Genomic DNA, 22,467 nt, shown 5'->3' on the forward strand with positions numbered 1-22,467 from the left:
CCAAGAGCAGATCAATGCAAAAGAGCACTGATAGAGCAACCACAACCACAAGGCACCCTCATCCCTACATCCAGCTGGCTAGCTGCCTCTGGCACCCCCAGATGACTTGCACAATGTGCCAAAACCTCGGATACGATGGAGAAGGCATCTCATCAGATCTGTATCATGATCAGCGTCATACACCGATAGAGTTACATAATTGTTTGACTATCTTCCTATGAGATCAAAAAGCTTCTGCTCTAATGTTGAGCCTGTGATAGGTGACATAATTCCCGACTCCATGACACATTGGTGATGTTTTATACATCTTCCACCACACTTAATACAGCTTCTTTCCCTCTCTCTCTTGCAACAAACCGAACCCAAGATTCCCCATAAAACCTCCACGTGCATCCATTAGAACTATTTTTTTACGGTAGCTTTAAGGCCACCTGCTAGAGTGAGGAGAGATGATGCAGCTCATGTGATAGTTGTCACCATTTGGTCCCTTGAACCTTCACTAGTCTTGACCAATGCTTCCAGGCAAGCCCACACACGGAACAAAACCAAGGTATGAAGAAGTAATCCTCTCTATCCGTGTAAGTCTGCACCCTCTCTATCCGTGTAAGTCTGCACACTGAGACGCAATTTCCCAATGATCGGAGTAACCTCAACCAAATGTCCAGGACAAGCCAAAGTAGCCTCATGTAATACACCCATCTCCTCTGGTTTGATGCCCAACTTTGTTGCAAGCTCGGGGGTGATGAAGTTTGCACGAGCCCCAGGATCGAAAAAGATCAAAACCTCTTGATCTCGAAGTCTTCCCCATGCTCTACATAACTCTGAAGATGCATCCCCTTGCTTCATCCCTATCAAGTCAGGTACTAGTCCAACAAACAGTTTCTGTTTCTTTGCTTTAGGCTCGACCTGTGAATCATCTACGTTTTTAGGTGCTCTCTTCGGACACCTATAATACCGATGCCTTGCTTCTCCACAGGAGAAACATTTGTTGCCAGCTATAAGCTCTTTCCTTTGAGGTAAGGACTAAAATTTTCTCTTCTTGGATTGCCCCTTCTCTCATGGTTCAGTGTTCTTGGTCTCTTTCGACTCCTTTGATGCTTTCTTGGAGAAGAGACATTGATCCTTGAATCCTGACATCTGACCAGTAAGCATGGCATATCCAATCTGAGCATTTTCTATCATCTGAGTCATATTAATGACCTTTGTTTTGATGCAATAATCTCGAAGCTCCTTGGGTAACCCACAACAATAAGTCTCTATCTGCTCAACCAATGACACGGGCCTAAAGGATGTGACCGGTAGCAGAGCATCCCAAAATTTCTTGTTATATTCTTCCAAATTATTACAATCTCTGGAATCCAATCGATGCCAAGCTATCATAACATCCACTTCAAAAGTCCGTGTCAACCATAAGAAAGAGAAGATTTGCTTGAACTCCACCCAAGTGCTAGGTGCTATCCCTTGATGAAGAAGTGTCGACCACCATTGAAGAGCATTACCCTCGAGGAAAGAAGCTGCCTTTCGTACCTTTGATGCCTCTATGAAATTACCACCAGAAAATGCCGCATCAAATTGTTGAATGAAGGTGAGAGCCTTCAAACGGTCCTTTGCACCACTAAAAGTATCAAACTATACTGCAGCACCACCCTCTTTATAATCTTTTGGCTTCTCACCTTGAACAAGATTATTATAGGGATGTGGTTTGAGAAAAGAATTGCCCACAGCATTAGATCCCATGCCCATCATTCCACCTCCCATACCAGGCATACCAAAAGCACTTCCACCACCACCACCATAAGTTCCATACATACCTCCTGGCATACCTCCATGCATACCTCCATGCATACCTGGTTGCATACCATAGCTCCCAGTCATGTCCATGTTGGGTACACCCGTCATGGAATGAAAAACAGAGCCTCCACCAAAATAACCAGGATGAGAAGTATTGAAAGAGTTTCCATGGAGAGGTGGGGGAAAAGAGGAAGAAGAATCAGGGTATGGCTGAAAATTTGGGTGGATGGGAGTCAAATGTTGAGGCTTAACTTTCTTCTCAGACCCCTACCTCCGTGGTTTGGAATCAGCTTTGAAGTTTCATGGAAAACGTGAGTCCTTCGCGAGTTCCATTAATTCCTCCATCATACTATGCATCTTTGCTTCATAGGTGGCATCATCATCTTCAAGCTCTGGCATATCGAAAGGTATTTCTTGCTCACTTTCCTCGTCTTCATCGAAGTAGTAGTCGTCCTCTTCCGAAGATAAATCCTTCATCTCTACACTAGTTCCAGCCATAAGATTAAATGTGTTGACCGCAGGCTCGCCCTCTTGAAAAAGTTGACGATGAAATCCCGGCAATGGAACCTTGAAACCGGCCTTCAGAAACTTGACGGGTGGTATACACACTTAATCACACTTTAATCACTTTATGAACTGGAATAAATTTGGAAGAAAAGAAAATATTTAAATGGAGCTAGAGTGCTCCTGCACAAGAGACCAATTGGGCGCCCCCGCAGGTATTTATTTATAATTCAAAGTCGGCGTAGCCCTTGCACAACTTCTAGGAAAATTCCTCCTTGATCCACGGGGAGGAGATCTCCTTCAAACTTTCACCCAAGATGTGTGTTGTTGAATACAAGGGCCTTGGCCTCTTATTTATACAAATTTGGGGAAAAGCATAGCTTTTTCTCCCTTGGAAAAATCTACTAGAGGGGCTTTTACCCAAAAGCCATCGAGTAGCTTTTCTTTTTCTTTTTTCTTTAAAAAAAATAAATAAATAATAAATAAAAATAAAAAATAAAAAATAAAAAATAATACGCTTTTGTCCGGCGCTTTCGCTCTTGCTTTTCGCTGCTCGGCACTTTCATTCTTGCGCATGTTTTGCTGCCCGCCGGCTGCACTGCTGTTAGCTGCCCACGCTGCGCTGCTGCTGGTGGCTACCCACGCTATCCACGCTGCGCTGCTGCTGGTGGCTACCCACGCTATCCACGCTGCGCTGCTGCTGGTGGCTGCCCATGCTACGCTTCGCTTGCTTGCTGCCTGCGCTTGGCTCCAGGCGCGCTGCATTGTAGCCAGTCACTTGTACACGTGCCATCGCCTGCAGCCAACCATACGATAGCGCCTGTACACGTGCCATCGCCTGCTGCACCTGTACCTGATGGTACTTGCAGAGCTAACCCACAAGATGCCTCGGCTGATTCTCCTACAACAAGATAAGAGAAACACACATATACATGCATATGCACAAACATATGAGCATGCACACATGTACACACACACCAAACATGTATCTGAATCCACACACATGTACAGATGCATTTATTGGATTAAACATGATTAGTGAATGCTTGAACATGCTTAAAACATAATTAACAATACTTAAGACAGAGGTAAAATACTCAATCCTGTAACAGACTTCTTCTCAGAAGACTTCTCTGATGAAGCCTTCCCTTTGCCCGTGTTACGGCCTTTCGACCGTTGGCCAGTTAAGGCCTCCGAACCTCCACCTTGAGGAGGGTTCGTGAATCGTTCCTCCTAGTCCAAGACCATGGGCACAAGCTCCTCCCACGTGATGGTGCTGAGCCTGCCACTGGTAATCAAAGACGAGTAAAATGCTGAGTACTGAGAGGACAAATGCAACAACAACGTTATGGCCATGTCCTCTGACGATATCTCCTTCCCAGCCAGAACATCTGCTGAAGAGCCTGCAGCTTGTTAATATGCTCCCGCATCGTCAACGACTTTGTAGGGCTCATAACCCGCATCTGTACTTCCAAGGAAATCCTCTTCATGGGCGATACCCTGTTGTAAAGAGAAGCCAAATGCTGCCATATATCTCTAGCTAGTGTCATATGCTTTACATGATTAATTACCTGTGATGTGCAATTGACAAAGATAAATGAACGGACCCTGGCGTTGACACAATCCCACATCTGTGCCTGTGCCTGTGCCTCCCGGTCCTTTCGGATCGACGGTAACTCCCCTTCCTCTACTTCCGGCCGTGGAACCCCAACAACGATGAAATCAGCAAGGTCGTAAGACTCCAGAACAGATTCCATCATAACCTTCCATATGCCGTAGTTGTTCCCGTGCAGCTGACAGTCCACCGAGAACGTGAGGAGTGTAGGGATCTTCACATGCCTCTCGGCCATCCCTAGCAAATCTGCCATTGCGGGGATGTACTCTGAAAAGGGTGGGTGGGTGGGAACAAAGAAGAACTTACACCTGCAAGTGGCTGTCCAACAAATCGGCCCGTCGTCCTCTTGCTTCTCCTCTTCCCAAACAGTCCCGTACAGTCCACCAATCAGCAACACAACAATCCCCCTCTTGCTCACACAAATCCCAAGAACTATCAAGAGCCTATGGCTCTGATACCATGTCAGAATGCGCAGCAGAGATGATGACTAAATCTGGGAACACGATCAAACGCAATGCAAAAAACAACAACACAAGAGAGAGAGAGATAGAGGCGTGTAACTCTGCTCTATATACACAAAGAAGATCCTGAAGTGATACAATGTGGTATGGGGGCTATGGGGCCATTTTATATGGCCCTAAGAGAGCAGTCGGCCAGTAGAAGGGGCAGCCGACAGGCACCCAACTGCACTCAACACCAGTCGGCCAGCAGAATGAAGTCGGCCAGCATCTGAGAGGTCCACGACCAGATCACATCCATCGGCCTGCTCCAGAGGGTGAACACATGCAGTCGGCCAGCTACTGGGACATGCTACCATCACAAGGCAACCACCCAAGCCAAGAAAAAATAGGAAAAAATGGGGAAACAATATGGAGAGTGGGGAAAATTGAGAAAACACCTAATAAGGGCGGGCACACCCACAACAGAGGCCCTGGTGTATATGTATAGACAGGAGATGACTTCTAACACCATCCCACTGCCAAGCAACCTTAATCCAGAGTCAACATGATTCTCCACAAGGCTCATATCTAGGAGATACCCTTACCAATGCACAGACTTTAGATCTATAGTAATGCTACATGCGTCTGTAATCATATTTTCACCCCCTATCCTCAACATGTGTGGTTCTAAAACAAGCATACTCTATACATAGTGCTCTGCTATCTCTTGGATATCCTGTACCAACAAGATCCATCCTTGTGGATTGGATGTAGGAAATAGTTCCTTTCTTGTTCAATTCATCGGCCATTGGATTAGCCTTGCTTGGAAGGTACTTGTCAATCATGCCACCGAACTAGTGAAAGAACTAGCTCCAACGGTACTGCCGGCGGTCACTTCATTGCGCACTTGGCATTGCCTGAAGCCAACACAATACCTGATGATCAATGCGAACCTCAAAGTCGCACCCATATAGAAAATGTTTCCAATGTCTCAGGGCCTAGATCATGGCAAGGGGTTCCCGATCACAGACCGAGTAATTCTTCTCTGCAAGAATCAACTTACAACATGTAAGCAACTGGATGACCATTCTATAAAACAACTCTGATGGTGATGATACTCGCATTGGCGATAACCTAGAATGGATCATCCCATGAGGCAAGTGCTAAACAAGGAGCCTCGGCTAAAGTAACCTTGAGGTTCTTGAAAGCCTACAATCCACACGAAGTCATGTGGATGTGCTGCCTACGAGTCTCGACACCCTCGGGCAGATCTACCGAGAGGTCGGAAAACTTGTCAATGTGGGTGGAATATGCCTAACAAATTTCCACAAATGACCCTACATCATATCATGTTTCTCGAATCTCCCAAATTGAGGATTTCTACCACTTTGGCAAGATCTAATCGGATAGCATCGGCACTAATTATATATGCAAGGTAATGAACCTCAACTCCAATTTCTTTTCATCGACATAAAGCTCATTGCTTTCCAACAACTTCATCACTTTTTTGAAGTCAATGTGAGAACATTTGATCCATGAAGAGATCGTCGACTTTGATAGCATGGCGACAGAAAGCAATATTCCCAATGGAAACCAGATGCAAGCGATATTCCAAAACTTTATACTTCTATAGTGAGAACAATTGCTTGAGCAAAAAGCCATGATCCAAGCCCTGGAAAAGCGGCTACCAGATGCGGCTAGAGATTTCTGAGAGGATAGCTAGTCGGTGCATCCGATACTATCAGAAGTACTCGAGATAGAGTACGGTTATATTCTGATAGGAGGCATTCACCGAGAGAGTTACCCAGTGGAATGCTGGTTTGTTTGAAGTACCTAAGAGTTTTGAGACGTTACGATCGGGGAGGGTTGGGAAGTTATTCCTCACGTACAGGGTATCATATTGTAGCTAGCAGATAGTTGTCTCGGTGCTTTCAGGTTTTCAGGGATTGTTGTGTTCCTCAAGAGCCTGAAAAGGTTCTCGTTTTGTCTTGTTTCCACATTGATAGTATGGAGGAATAGCAACTTCAGTTGAGCTGATTCCTGGATACCTAGCTATGTCGTTTCATTAGATAGGTATGAACAAGATTTCGGAGGCAAATGTTTGAGGTGGCTATGTTTCCCTTGCTTTATTTCCAAGAGTGGAAATGTCTTAAGAGGGAAAGTATGTTACATACCTAACGCTAATCCTAGGGATTAGTAGCCTAATCCGACAAGATTAGGAGAGTCTTGGGATTAGAGAAAGCAGCAGCTAGGACTCATGGTTAATAATACCAAGTGTATTGGCTATTTATGATCGGAGAGTTATTTATAGCAGCAGTGGGCATTATATAAGTGAGACTTGGGTTATTATTGTTCAAAGAGAGATATTCACTCTGTGGCCTGTGATGGACCAAGATTACCATCGAGAACATAATTGGATTCGACAGATCATGAACTGTTATAAATAGCCAGTATACTTGGTATTATTAACCATGAACCTTATCCGCCTATATCAGCCTACTTTCCCTAATCCTAGGGCTCTCCCAACCCTACCAGATTAGCCCAATAATCTCAAGGATTAGCGCTAGGTACATAACAAGGAACAATTTTAGTGATTCTCAATTTACAAAAGCCATTCAATGTTGAATCTGATGCATGTGGCAATTTCATAGGAGACGTCTTAAATCAAGAAGAACATGCTATTAGATATGAGATGGCAGGACTTCATTAAAGTACGGCCGGACAACTTAAGCCAGTTTGGAAATCCACACTTCATTAAAATGTGGACAGACAATTTATAAGTGAGTATGGGCACTTATTGAATGGTGACCCGCTAGGCTCTCACAAAACAAGCACCCTTTTCATTAAAAGGGGTGGACAGTTTAATGGGCACCCTCTCCACTTATAAAAGAGGTGTGGCCTCTTCTGAGATGGGCCAATGGCTGCCTTCTCCCAAGTATGGAAACTCTCTCTCTCTCTCTCTCTCTCTCTCTCTCTCTCTCTCTCTCAAAATTGGCGCATTTTTCATAAGGAGGTAGAAGAAGTTAATTTTCAGCATATGAAGCTTGTATCTTAAGGAATCCTTGGTAATACAATCAAATTACAAGGCGGTCGGCCCTTTCCGGCCCTATTGCCAGTGTCATTTAAATTTCTGCATTTCTATCTTGTTTGGTTTTGGTGCCATTTCATCTTGTTTAATATTATATATAAATATTTTAAGTGTGTGGCAAGATTGTGCTCAATCCTGTTGGGGGCAATTACAATTTCAGAACCATGCCGCCATTCCCCTTCTTATGTACGTTGATGCAATTCTTCTTATGACTCACTCTATGGAGGGTGACCAAGCCATGCTCACACCGAGTCCCACAATCGAAACTCCTTGGAATAACTATTGAGAGCCACAAGAAAAGCTGACCAGTGGTGGGCTTTTTAATCCCTTGAGATCATGGGGTGAGCTTTTTAACCCCTTTAGGTCAGGGAGGTAACAGACAGTTCAAGAAAGCTCATGCCTGCCTACAAAATGGAAGCACGCAACACCGTTCAATACACACACAATGTTCATGAGGGCACCATACCTGGTCAACAGGTATCATCATTGAAGCCTTCTGCCTGATAAGGGATTCGAAGGCGCTGTTTTCCCTCCGTATGCTAGCCTCAAATTTCTGTGCTTCAGTCGAGTTGTCATAAAACAGAAAATAAACCTTTAATGACTTGAGGGGATGTTCAGCCTTGTATACTTCCATCTCTCTGACAAATGCCATGTCAGGATCATAGACAACAACAAAGGATGGCCTCAGTACGTTAAGAATGCGTTGTTCACTTTCAAGGGCATAGAAGTGGACAGGAGGACACGGCCTTCCACTTTGTGGATCACTTTTTGCCTTCTCAGCCTCCATGGTTCTCTCTTCAGACAGAACACTTCTCTCTCCAAGGGCACTATTAGGATCCTCCATAGATGTGGAAGCACAGATACTATCTGAGACAGCAGAAACTGCACCTCCCCTATCACTGTCAGCCCTTCCCCTCTGCCTCCCTCTTCCAGAAACTGTTATCTTACTCCTCCCCCGGCCCCTACCTCGAGCTCTGCCTCCTTTTTTGCTTGTACCACCTGCCACATCGATGACCTCCTTCTCATGAAATGTAACTTCTGCAGCCGCCGCTAAAAGAGCACTCTCTTCCTGCCTTGATGCATTTCCATCCTCCATGTTGGATGCAATTTTTGCAGATGCCTGGCCATGTAAAACACCAACCCCTCTAGAACTTGCTGGGGTTCTTTTCTTCCGAGTGTGCATACCATGTAGCTCTACCTTCCCCAATAAGTATTTTTCCCATTCCCAACTCATGAGCTGCAACAAAAAAGTAACATTATAGTCAGATTCAAATAGTATTAAACACAACGAACATTGATATGAAGGCGTAGCTAACTACACCTTCTGGGATCCTTTACTGATGCAGTCTTGGAGTTGAAGGCAGGTGCGCTCATCCTTGCATGCAACTAGTACAGTTCCGGTACCTTCACTCCAGGCATCTAGACAAGTAGGGGACTCTGGCTTGCTTGACTTGATAAGCTGTATTTCCTCTTGAATCTCCTCCAATACTTCCTGCATACAAGCAATCCCCTAACAATGAATAACTCTGTAAGCTACATAGAGCTCAGTCAACCATTAGAATCATTTTCACTCAATTGCTTGGCACAAAATATATTGTATGATTGTTTACATGGACTCTTTTTCTTGCAGAAAGTGTAAAAGAAAACAGGCCTGAAAGTATCAGATGGCTAGAGCCCAACTCACACGCAACACCTTCCATTTTGGCATTTCCTCTGCCACCACCACCACTTCAACACCTTGCACACCTTCTGGCTGGTCTGCCCTTGAGCCAGTGATACCTGTATCATTCTCACCTGATCCCGACTTTTTCTCAAAATGCACACTGCCATCATTGGCCTTTCTACGCTTTGCATCCTTATCTGACCCATCATGTCCTTCCGGAGCTGATGACCCTCTTCCCTGAAAAGCACCCTGCACTCTGCGTCGTTTACCCAAGCCTCTGTTGATTTTGCTGCCTTTATCCGTCGCAATAGGATTGCCAGTGTCAGTCCTGATGACTTGAAAGACCCTCCTCTTGGCAAGTTCGAATATCTTATGGGTTGGATTGGCAAAAATCCAGACCGATCTGACATCCTCGGAGGCGCGCAACGTGTCCAGATACTTCAAGAATGTAACCGCATCATACCGCACAAGGTAGTCTGCAAGCTTCCTGAGGGTCTTCAGATCAAACACGAGCTGCTTGGTTTTCCTGCCTAGAGTATGCCATAAGGGGTCAAGCTGCCGTCTAACTATTTCATCAAATGACTTGAAGAGCCCATTCTCTAGGGTAAGATCCTCAACATCGACCTTGTTGGTTTTCCTGAGCTCTTTGAGGCATGCATCCATGATCTCGAGGATCGCGGCATGTATGCCATGCATGGAAGATGTAAGGGGCACCCTGAGGTCAACTACATGAGGGGGGTTTTCTTCCAGTGCCGTGGCCATGGACATCTGGAAGCGGGGCCAGAGGTGGAGCCTCCTCACATAGAGGCTCCTCATGATCCTCTCTGTTTTGGAGAAACCACTGATCATGGCTTGGGGCTTGTCGGAGAAGGCTCTAATAAAGCCTTTGCGGTTGCCCGCACGGTAAAGGCGGGCAATGAAGGCCTCTGTGCAGGTCTCTGAGAGGCGGTGGGCATTGAGGAGGACAAGGCCGGACACTCTGTGAAGGGGGACGCGCTCGTTGAGCAGGTCCACGATGAGGATGCGGGAGGTGATGAAGAAAACTCCGCCCTGAGAGTACAAGGTGAGGCGGTCAGCGCCAGAGTAGTCGTTGTTGATGTCGGAGGGGAGCAGTACGGAGGGGTCCTGCTCCAGGAGCTCCTCCTTGATGGCGCTGCGCTGGGCGTCGGAGGCAGAAAGCACGAAGACCACACCGGCCGAGGGCGAGTGCAGGCGTAGCAGCGAAGCCAGAACCTTGGGTAATCCCAGCCCCGCCCCCATCACCACTAACCCATCCTCCTGTACAAGCTCCCCAACTATGTGCTCGTGGATGGGCAGCATCTCTCGATGTGATGTCGGCCAAGACAGTGTTCAATTCTCGTTCCGAAACCATTATAAATTCTCAGTGCAGTCCATATGCAAGACAAAATCTACCCAACCAGCAATAGAGCTGGGAAAACAGAGGGACCAAATTTCATTGGGTTGGAAGTCTCCTCTGAAGTGAGATAGAAAGGCTGCCTAACCCTCCAGAAGCAAGAAATCCTCTATCCAATTATAGAGCCTCTTGCCCATAGTTGTTCCTAGAGATTCATGTCACCTTCCAACCTTGACCTCAAAGGGCCTTCACTCCTTGAGTCATCCAGCCTCCCTCCAGTCATCTTGCATTCCCTAAGCCATCCACTAGAAAGGCAAGAAGCTCCTTCGGATCTCTAAATGCCGGTAGCCTATCGTGAACCAACAACTATCACAAATTCGGTTCCACATCTACTCTTACACCCCACCAAATTGGGTGAAAACTGAAGATCAACTTTTCTAAAAGTTACCAAATGTCTTAGTAATCTCAACCATCTAGAGAGATCCTATAGGACAATTTTCATAGTGTTTAGAGAACAAGAGAGGTTCTCACACTAGTCCCTTCACAACTCTACTGATTTTGAACTCCCAACGTTCATAAGGATGAAATATTTTTACTGACTAACCTAAGCTCAAAATATGTGATGGATCTCATGCTTTATTCTTACTCTCATCATCACAACTTGGTGTTTCAATTATAACACCACACCCTACTCTCAAGCTCTTCAGGTGGGATCTACAAAATCCAAAAAGCTTGCTTCTCATCACTTTATTTTTACTCATGTCCATTCATAGAGTCATTGTTTGCTTGAGTCTGCTGCCCACTTCAACTAAGCACTCCACATTAAACATTTGTGCACTCCCATCAACCTAAGGGCATAACCCTCGCACAAGAAGGAACACATGTATATCAAGGTAGATCTCATTGATCAAGTTACCAAGCCAATTGAACAACCACAGCCAAAGTACTTCCCAATTTACAAGCACCCTTACCTCACCATCCACCATCGACGTCCAAGTACATCTCTAGATGGGGGGGGCAGAAGCCTATGTACAACCATCACTTGGATTCCCTTAAAGGTGCACGCACAAGTGGTTGCATTTAATAATTCCATTCTCATTATATTTGACAACCATCCCAACCCCTTCAAACAACAACCTCGTCACATGACTAAACCCCATATAGTGTGTGCTCCTCCAATCCAGATAAGTGCTCCAATACTTTAGCTTTCTTCAACTCTTACTGCTAGCCCTCATAACCCATGCAAGTCACATGTATTACTCACAAGGGTTTTACACTTCGCAAACACATCTTGCATACATAGGCACTCATTATAGCTAGCACCTTCACCAAGCCTCATTAGCCATCCAAGTACATCTCTGAATTGGGGGCCATGGTGAGCAAAAGCCTAGATCCTCTTCGCCTACTACCTAATTTTGTTCAATGAAATTATGTCCCTCTCTTTTTTTCAATGCCATCTTTGTGCATAAGAGCCATGAGAGAGAGAGAGAGAGAGAGAGAGAGAGAGAGAGAGAGAGAGAGAGAGAGAGAGAGACCAGATAGGTTTGAACTTGCATCTCCATGGGTAGAACTCCCAACTTTGTTTGCTAGTTGATGGTAAATGAGCCCTACCTAATTTTGTTCAACAAAATCAAATACCTCTCTATATATAAACACACACACACACACACACACACACACACACACATGCATACTTAATTACATTATTTTATACACATATATCAATATTATATATATGTTAACACATAAACCTATATATATATATATATATATAAAATCTCAAAGTTATTTACATAATTATATATAAATATATAGATACACACATATGTATATATCCATATTTATAAGTTAAATTATATTTATCAATAATAAACATACAAAATGTATATGTGTGCACGCACGCACACACACACATACATACATACATATTTATTTATTTATTTATTTATTTATATTTATATTTATATTTATATTTACACCTATATAAACATGCACGCACGCACCCCCTATATAACACACACAAACACATACACACACACACACACACATATACCCATATAAACACACACGCGCGCGCATGCATGCACACATATACATATTTATGTGTGTGTGTGTGTGTGTGTGTGTGTAAACCTATATGAACACACACACATACACATACACATACACATATACACCATATAAACACATGCACACACACACACATACACATATAAACACACATGCACACACGCACACATACACATATAAACACACATGCACACACACACACACATAATGTAATTAATCAATTACATTTTATTGCATATATCAATAATATGTATATTTCTCTCTCTTTCTCTCTCAAATTTCAAGTGGCTCACAAAGAAGGAAGGTGAGCAGTCTATTACAAGGGCAGAGCCCTCATTGAAGTTTTTCATAAATCAAAACCAAAGCCCAACCTAGCTTGAGTAAAGGTGAATGTACTTGGTGCCTAACATCATAGCTCTATTAAATGATGCTTAGTAGGACTTTTGAAGCTTTTCTTTTGCTAAGCCATATATTTGGCTTAAGGCCTTCATGGTATTTATCTCGTATGCCATTTTGGCCTCTATAGATGCTAACATAATTCTCTCTCTCTCTCTCTCTCTCTCTCTCTCTCTCTCTCTCTCTCTCTCTCTCTCTCTCTCTCTCATGCACACACACGTGCACATGCATGTACAAATATACACACGTGCACACGCATGTACAAATATATATAGCCTTTTTATAAACACACACACACACCCAACATATAATTATTTAATTAAATTTAATTTGATATATCAATAATAAATATCTCTCTCTCTCTCTCTCTCTCTCTCTCTCTCTCTCTCTCTCTCTCTCTCTCTCTCTCTCTCACACACACACACACACACGCACGCGCGCGTGCACACAACACCCACACACACATGTATACAAAGAGTGAGCATCTCTCTCTCTCTCTCTCTCTCTCTCTCTCTCTCTCTCTCTCTCTCTCTCTCTCTCACACACACACACACACACACACACACACACACATGTATACGAAGAGTGAGCATAGTCACAAGGAGGGAGATCCTTTTGTGTAATATAGGAGTAGGTGTATGTGTGAAGGCATGTGATCTTTTCTTCCTTCATCCATGCTTGGTCTCATAGGCATGATAACATTAATCTACCTCCACCATAATAATGGACTATCTTGAACATATATCAAGCTATTTGCGTAGGCATGATAACATTAATCTACCTCCACCATAAGAATGGACTATCTTGAACATATATCAAGCTATTATGAGTTATAGATTCACATGTGATGAGATTTAATTAGAAGATTCCAATGGTGATGAATATTTGTCCACCCTTTTGACCACTCCTTGTCCATAAGGGTGGCCACTTGTCCACTCTTTTAACACTTGTTTGCCCTTGTGTCCACCCCTTTGTTTAAAAGGGTGGCCATGTGTTTGCCCTTTTAACCATCCCTTGTCCCAAAGGGTGGCCATGTGTCGAGCCCTTTTTGACCCTCAAATGCCATGTGTGGGCCATGTGTTTCACCCTTTTGACCACCCAACTACCCTTTTGGAGAGGAGACCACCCCTTGTCATAAAGGGTGTGGCCATATGTTTGCCCTTTTGACCACCCCTTATTCAAAAATGTGTCCACGTGTCCACCCTCTCTCCGCCCTTTGGACGGTGGGTGAAAGGGCGGTGGCCCTTGTAATTTCATCATTATGCCTCTATCCTTTCCACCCTTTGTAATGGATGTATAAAAAGACCACCCTTGGGACTTCCAAGGGATTAGTTATCGTTTGTTAGTGCCACATTGTGAGATTGGCTATATCATCTTTCATAAGAAACTATTTTGCTTCTTAGTCTCCAACTCGTGTATATAATATTGGTTGTACAATAGTAGTGTGTCTCTTTACAATTATCTAGTGGAATGGGAAGTCACCCATTTCCCTGGCTCGTGTAATGTCTCCTAAGGGCATATTGTCCTACAATAGAACTTATTCCTATGATGGTGTGTGGGCAGGGCATATTGTCCTATAGTAGAACTTTTGCTTATGATGGTGTGTGGATAACCAAAGTCTGCTCTATAGTAGAACTTGTTATGGTGTGTGGGCAACCCAAGTATGCTCTATAGTAGAACTTATTCTTGTGATGGTGTGTGGGCAACCCAAGTCTTCTCTATAGTACAACTTATTCTTGTGATGGTGTGGGGGCAGGGCATATTGTCCTACAATAGAACTTATTCTTGTGATGGTGTGTGGGCAACCCAAGTCTGCTCTATAGTATAACTTATTCTTATAATGGTTTGTGGGGGCGGGGCATATTGTCCTACAATAGAACTTATTCTTGTGATGGTGTGTGGGCAACCCAAGTCTGCTCTATAGTATAACTTATTCTTATAATGGTTTGTGGGCAACCCAAGTTTGCTCTATAGTAGAACTTATTCTTGTGATGGTGTGTGGGCAGCCCAAGTCTGATACATCTTGTCCTAGGTCCTCATGCAATCTAGATGAAGTCTAAAGGGATCGATTGCTATTAATTTAGAGCTCGTAAAGGATGTTGTTTTACATAACATTCATGATATCAAATAAAATATCTTTTAGTATACACGATATATATTAAACTTTCATAAATTGTGTACTTCGTAAGGTTTTATTTCACATGCTTATGTGCACATTGTACCACAAGGATGCTTTATAAATACTTTGTGGTGTGCTTGTTTAGTCTAGTGATGTGGAAATAAAAGTGGATCTTATGCCTACATGTCTTGGTAGCTCTATCAAAATGATAACGTAATATAATCTTGATGTTTCATTTCATTGGGGCAACAAGCTGCTATATGCCTTTCTTGCTGACAACAATAGCAAACACATGCCAAGCTTGTGGATGACATGTGGAGAGCATGTGAAGGAGTGTGGAAGGATACATAAGAAAGAAGAATTCTTCTAGAAGTCATATGTGGACTAAGGACACTTTCAACATGTGTACATGAGGGGCCTTTATGTGGGCTCAAAGTGGAGCTAGAGCTTATCCCCCAAGTCAAGGATTCTTCGATTAGACATGACATTCAAGATTATGTCACGGAGGGATGAAGCTTTTTATTTTTATAATTTATAACAAGGTGAGAGAGAGATGAAGATTTTTACTTTTGTAATTTGTAACAAGGTGAGAGGATGATTCTCCATCGCCCTCCTCTCCCTTTACCAATTAATGAGTGAAGCCTCCCCACATTACATTATTCTAGGATCATTGCCACTCTCTAAATCCCCATAATCTTTTATTCAAGAACTCTCTTTACATACAATGGATTCATTTATAAGCTCCGCATGTCTTACCAAATCTTTTATTCAAGAACTCTCTTTACATACAATGGATTCATTTATAAGCTCTGCATGTCTTACCAAATCTTGGACCTCTTGATGATTCAAAGTAAAGAGGATAAGAAATTATTATCTTGGTGGGCCTATAACTTCTCAAGGTATCCTTTATCTTATAGCCTACCTCCTTTGGATGAACCAATGGTTTTAGTGGTAGAGCATGTGGAAAGACTTTGAGAACCTTGGGTAAACCTTTAGTTGTCAACGATCAATATTAACCCATTACCCTTTGGTTTGAATAATGAACAAGATAAGGAGCAAGAGGCAGTGTTAAAATTAAAGCCTCGTGCAACAAAGAGAAAGGAGTGCAATTTTAGCCTCATCAACAGTGAGATGAAGGACAAGAGGCGGTGTTAAAATTCAAGCCTCATGTAAAGAGAGAGGAGTGCAATTTTAGAAATTCAACTCCCTACTTTCAACCAGTAAAAGCCTCATGCAAAGAGAGAGGAGGGCAATTTTGGCAATTCAACCCCCTACTTTCAATTGGTAATTACTCTTTGCTCGAGTATTATTTTCTTAAAGTGTAGCCAAGAAGCTCTTTTGATTCTCTTTCCATTCATGTCATTAAGTTTCCAATCCTAATTTATACCCCTATAGTAAAAGACTCATAACTTTCACTTGGTTGTCCATTTTGAAGAGTCTTTATACAGGCATGAAGCTCTGTTCAAGCTCTACGCATATATGTAGTTCATTTTTAGTATTATGCGCTCTGTTTATCTCTATTTTTTTACAGTTTTGGCCAATTTTATACCCTGTTTTAAAATGCTCATAACTTTGTTCCTCGGTTGTAAATTTTTTATCTAAGCACGAAGCTCTACGCACCTACGTAGTTCAATTTTAGTGTACCATATGTATAAAATTTATTATGCTCTATGTTTTTTGCATTTTTAGCCATTATTTCTCTTAATGATGATTAATTTCTCTTAATCTCTTTATTAAATTGTAATTCCCATGCATATGTAACACAATTTAAGAGGACAAGAACTCCTCGTCAAATGCGAGAGTTAGAGCCTCTACCTTTGTGTGAATCTATTGCCCTCCCTCCTAGCATCACCCTTGCTACCTCCGCCTTCCATCCACCCCTTCCCCCTATGTGAACACGTCCCCCTTGTCCCACGTGCTGCCCTCGTCTCCTTGCATAGTCTATGTCTTTCGCCTTCCCTATCTCACGATCTTCTACTCTCGTGTCCCGGTGTTGCCAGCCTCCATCATGGTCTTGCATCCCATGTGCTCTTGATTGCCATAGAAATGCCATTAGCCTCTAGATGCTTGTCTACACTCCATCCTCTTCGTCTTGTGGCCTTCTTTGCCAACCCTCTTTTGTCGTCAAAGTCCCCAACTATGCGTCGCCCTTCCTCCCTCTCCTGCTCTTTCCCAGTTTTTCCCTTCAACTGCCTCTTCCCTTCGAGTTCCTCTTCCCTTCAGCTTCCTCTTCTCTTCGGCATTGAGTTTTTTTGTTCTTTTGGCAAGCTATTGGCTCTTATGGTCTTTCCCCTTTAGGAGGACTCCATGGAAGCCGCTCCATCATCCCCAACTGAGGCCACCATTCCTTGTCCATATTTTTTTGAAGTGGACATCTAGCTTCTCGCATTGACTTTCGCCTCCCTAGAGATCTCCACCTTGGTTTGCAAGATTGTGGTAGGTAACTACTTAGCCACCTAGCTAGTGGTGGACAGATCAAAGATATTCTATAGGCTAGTTTCATCGGCGAGAATTAAAGAATCATTAAATTGTCCAGCGAGTAAGAGACTACCAAATAAAAAGGCTAAACATAAAGGCATTCATTATCAATATGGACCCTAACCAGTCTAGTTCAAGAACGAGAAGCACCAACTCTGTAGAGAGAGAGGAGTAATCCTTCCTAGAACCACAAGTGGCATGGCCATAGAGACAGTGGGTTACGTTAGAAGCTTTTGGCTCAGCGAGCTCTCAACACACAAACCTTGGTGGAGTGTTCCAAATAGCCTGGAGGCCCACCGTATCTTTAGGCTTCGCCATTTGGCCTATCCAATGCCCCAAGCACTTTTCAAATACTTATGTGTACACCATACAAGGAATACCTTAGGGAGTTCCTTGAGGTTTTAATGGAATTCCAAATGGAAAGCACATCTCTAATGGCTAAGGAAGGTACTTGAAAAATACAAACTGTATTGAATATCCGTTAACCCACTTAAATGCTAGTTTTAGGTGAGACATGGGGTAATATTGGGCCACATCATTTTAGAACATGGCATTTCTATGGATGACAGTAAGGTAAAGTTAATTCTTGAGCTCCCACCACCCATAAACTTTAAGGGGTTCAACAATTCATGGGACATGTTAGACACCACATAAGTTTCATGATCTTGTATGCCAATAAAGCTAGACTCTTGTATGGACTACTTGTCATCTTTGAGTAGATAGATGAGTGTCAAAAAGCCTATGGCACTCTCAAGCAAGCCCTATTTAGTGCACCAATCCTAAGATCTCCCAAAACTAGGACATTATCTTTGATGCCTTGACTTTTGCAATTGGTTGCATTAACATGGATTTCCTAGCTTAGCTAGCCACCAACAATCAAATGACACTGAATAGAATAGAACTACACCGCCATAGAAAGCGAAGGTCTCTCGATGGTCTACGCTATAAAGAAATATTACCATTATCTTTTGGCAAACAAATTTGTATTTTTTGTAGACCACCATCAGACACTTCTTTGCTTGGTCAATAAGTCTTGCGCTATAGGAAGGATAACCCGATGTATTTTAATATTGCTAGACTTGATTTCATGGTGAGACTGCTCACAACATCTTAATGCTAGCCACTTACCGTGCATCCCTAATGGAGAGCTGCCAATCGGAGTGGATGATGAACTACCAGATGCCCCACTATTCAAACTTTGCATTGTTCTAGAATAATGGAATAATGGGCGGAAGAGGTCCTCCCCAAGAGAGATCTCTTACTTGAGACAAAGCACAATGCCTTATTAAAAAGGCAACACCCTACTAGTTGATTGTGGAGAAATTGTACAAGCGGCCAAGACGAAATCATGAGGTGATGTCTTAAAGAATTTGAGTATGTCAATGTGCTTAAGTAAGCCTGCTCCAGGGTGGCTAAAGGAAGGTCTTATTAGCAAGATTATGGTGGTCCCCCTTGTTTGGATATGTAGCAAAGGCTACGTAGTTTGCTGATATTTATAATCGTCATGATAGAATGCCCCTGCACTCTATAGTTTCCTTGCAGCCATTTGAGAAATGGGGTATTGACTTTGTCAAGCCAATTAGTGCAAGTGCTTGAAGTACTCAAGCACGATTTATTATTGTCACTCGGACTACTATACCAAATGGGTTAAGGCCCATGCTACCAGAAAGGTTGATGCCAAGATAATAACCAAATTCCTTTAAGAGAATATAATTACTAGATCTGGGTGCCCACTCAAAGTAGTGATGAGGAATAGAGGGACTCATTTCATCAATGATGTGATCAAGTTCTTGCCGAGAGAATTCATGATAGTACACAACAAATCCTCATCCTACTATCCCTAAGTTAATGGCCAGGCTGAAAGCACCAACAAGATTATATGTGCTATCTTGACCAAGATAGTTGAAGTCTCACATAATGACTAGGAAGAGAAACCTAGCTACTTTCTAGGCTCACAGAATGGCCTACAAGGTGGCCATTAACACTACAACTTTTAACTTGACATACGAAACACATGTCATCATGCCCATATTAGGGAAAATCCGAGCTCATTCTTGGGCCTTTTAGAGTTTGAAAATTAATCTTATCCACCAATCATTAACAAAGACACTGAAACGGTGAAATCCACTAAAACATTTGTCGGGTATTTCAGCCACTCAATGGGAATCTTCTCTCATGCCTCGGGGAGCCTATACTCCAACCCAAACCCAATATGCCATGGGAAACATGCAATGCATTAGTGAGGCAACTCTCACTTACCTTTATCTCGTTTGCTTGAATCAGGGACTCCTCGTGGTAGCTACGTTAATAGAAGCATGCAAAGTAGCTTAACAAAGACACCCTCACCACCATGCCTCAAGTGTAGCCATTGCTCCCTCTCACTCCCTCCCTCACACACATAAGCATTGAAGGCAAGAGATAGGCAAGGTTTGAGAGAAGAATAGAGCACTATCTTCACTTGAGGGCATACTAGAGTACATGTAAGAATGAGGCTTTAGAGTTACTATTTGACCTTTATACTTGGCTCATAGTGTTCGCACTTGGCTCGCCAATGTTAAAAATGAGGTCCTAGTGCATCCAAGACTGCCTACACTAGTGCAAACACTAGTGCCTACACTAGTGCATCCAAGACTGCCTACACTAGTGCAAACACTAGTGCATCCAAGATTGCCTACACTAGTGCAAACACCTTGTCCTAGCTAGGAACTCTAACCTTGTTATCCCATGGCCTGCCTTTCATATACAAGCAGTGATCACACGTGTAAAATAATCAATTGCGAAATATGAATTCTCTAGTGCCTAGGCCAATTAAAATATGTGGTGGTGTAATAATCACAAAAATTACAGTCGATAATAAAAATTTTTAACGCTAATGACAAAAACCAGAAGTTTGAGAAGCAAGAATGTCTCTTCAATCCATCAGCCAACGAGATGCTAAAATCTTAGCAAAACTTGCGCATACACATCCAAGTAGACTAATTGGCATGCCATGGACACAATGGTGATGTTAGTTTTTTTTTTTGGGTCAATTTTGATATTTTGAGGGTCAAATGAGAATTTTCATTTTCATTTTTTGTGCCAAAAACTAAAATTTTTTTAAATACAAAACCCTCTTCGATCAAGGCATCCAAACTAAGCACATATGTTTATCGTTTCACACACACACAAATGTAACTTGACCAATTTACCTGCTCTCGATGCAATGGTGGTGTTTGTTTTCCCTAATTCTGCCATTTAGGGGCTCAATTGAGAAATTTGTTTTTTCTTATTGACCAAACAAATGCAAAAAATTAAACAAAATTGACCAAACAAATGCAAAATTGATGAGTTTGAGGATAGCAAGAGATGATTAAAGAAATGAAAAACAAGAAATGAATGCAAAAATTAACAAAACACATGATTTTTGGGGAGGTTTTTTGTTAGTTTTTCCACTCATATCAAGCAATGCAAGGATGCTTGCAAGAGATGGGTATCCCGGCAAAACGGAACCATTTATGTTGGGCCTTTCGGCCACTCAATGGGACTCTTCTCTCATGCCTCGGGAAGCCTAAACTCCAACCCAGACCTAATATGCCATGGGAAACATGCAATGCATTAGTGAAGTAACTCTCACTTACCTCTATCTCGTTTGCTTGAATCGGGGACTCTTCGTCATAGCTAAGTCAATGGAAGCACACCGAAGTAGATCAACAAAGCTGCCACCACCATGCCTCAAGTGTATTCACTGCTCCCTCTCATTTCCTCCCTCACAGACACAGTCACACAAGCATTGAAGGCAAGAGATAGGCAAGGTTTGAGAGAAGAATAGAGCACTATCTTCACTTGAGAGAAGAATAGAGCACTATCTTCACTTGAGAGCATACAAGAGTGCATGCAAGAATGAGGATTTAGAGTTACAATTTGACCTTTATACTTGGATCATAGTGTCCACACTTGGTCGGCTAATCTCAAAAAATGAGGTCCCAGTGCATCTAAGGCTGCCTACACTAGTGCAAACACCTTGTCCTAGCTTCTAACCTTATTATCCCATGGCACACCTTTCATATACAAGCAGCGATCGTACATGTAAAATAATCCATTACAAGAGAAATATGAATTCTCTAGTGCTGAAGCTAGTCAAAATATGTGGTGGCCGACTACAGTGTCATAGAAGTCTTCGACTGAGTCTTCGATGGCACTTAACAACATTATGAAAAAAACATGATTGCAATAATTTTTAATCTAATTCTTGATTTTGAAAAAACAAAAAAGGACGAGAGAGTGTGTAGCAAATGTCAGATACGTTCAAATACCTCAGATACGTTCTCACAGTTAAGCATTTTTTAGTATTGATGCATAATAAATGATTGAACTTTTTTTAAAGCCTATTAGTTTTGGTTCCCCGCTTGTTTTGCATTCTTTGCTTTATTCTTTCACCATTCGCCATGGACTCACGTCATCCTTCTTCATTTGTGCACTCAGTAGGTATTGCAAACACATAATGAAAATGGTGAATCGATAATTGATGAAATATGTACTCGTCTTATCATGTATGTAGCACATGTATGTGGGAGTAAAGTAGAAGAAGCTTAGGATGTAATGAAATTGGAATGGATGCAAGCTGAGGTTATTTGGGGATGTGAATGGATGAATGTAAAAGGTGGTCAATGGTTGAAAAGTAGGCAAGTTGAGGTTATTTGGGGATGTGAATGGATGAATGTAAAAGGTGGTCAATGGTTAAAAAATAGGCACAATGAAGGTGGTCAATGGTTAAAAAGTAGGCACAATGAAGGTGCAAGGGTGCACAAGGCATGTGAGCATTTATGAACACATGGATGGCACAAGTGTGCATAGGTGCAAGGGTGCACAAGGCATGTGAGCATTTATGAACACATGGATGGCACAAGTGTGCATAGAACATGTGGATAGAAGCTCTATGAGAGCTACATATGAATGTATTAAACTCATTC

The 22,467-nt window shown here is 42.6% G+C and overlaps 1 protein-coding gene across 2 annotated transcripts in view; it reads right to left on the minus strand.

Annotated features, from left to right (window-relative positions):
* UVH1 (Restriction endonuclease, type II-like superfamily protein) overlaps nt 1–10,531 on the minus strand; it is a 28,317-nt gene extending 17,786 nt beyond the window's left edge. Inside the window, exons 1-3 of one of the 2 annotated variants that reach the window (XM_086812596.1) lie at nt 9,123–10,531; nt 8,760–8,930; nt 7,905–8,675 (exon numbers count right to left, since the gene is read on the minus strand). In XM_086812596.1, the coding sequence (XP_086668722.1) occupies nt 7,905–8,675; nt 8,760–8,930; nt 9,123–10,421 (2,241 nt within the window). In that variant the 5' untranslated portion in view covers nt 10,422–10,531. The remainder of the gene's footprint in view (nt 1–7,904; nt 8,676–8,759; nt 8,931–9,122) is intronic. The other variant, XM_086812595.1, reaches the window with a different exon arrangement.
* Nucleotides 10,532–22,467: the final 11,936 nt, after the last annotated feature.

Source organism: Cibotium barometz, chromosome 18 (assembly GCF_041138505.1).
Source record: "Cibotium barometz isolate CiBa-2024 chromosome 18, ASM4113850v1, whole genome shotgun sequence".
Lineage (NCBI taxonomy): Eukaryota > Viridiplantae > Streptophyta > Polypodiopsida > Cyatheales > Cibotiaceae > Cibotium > Cibotium barometz.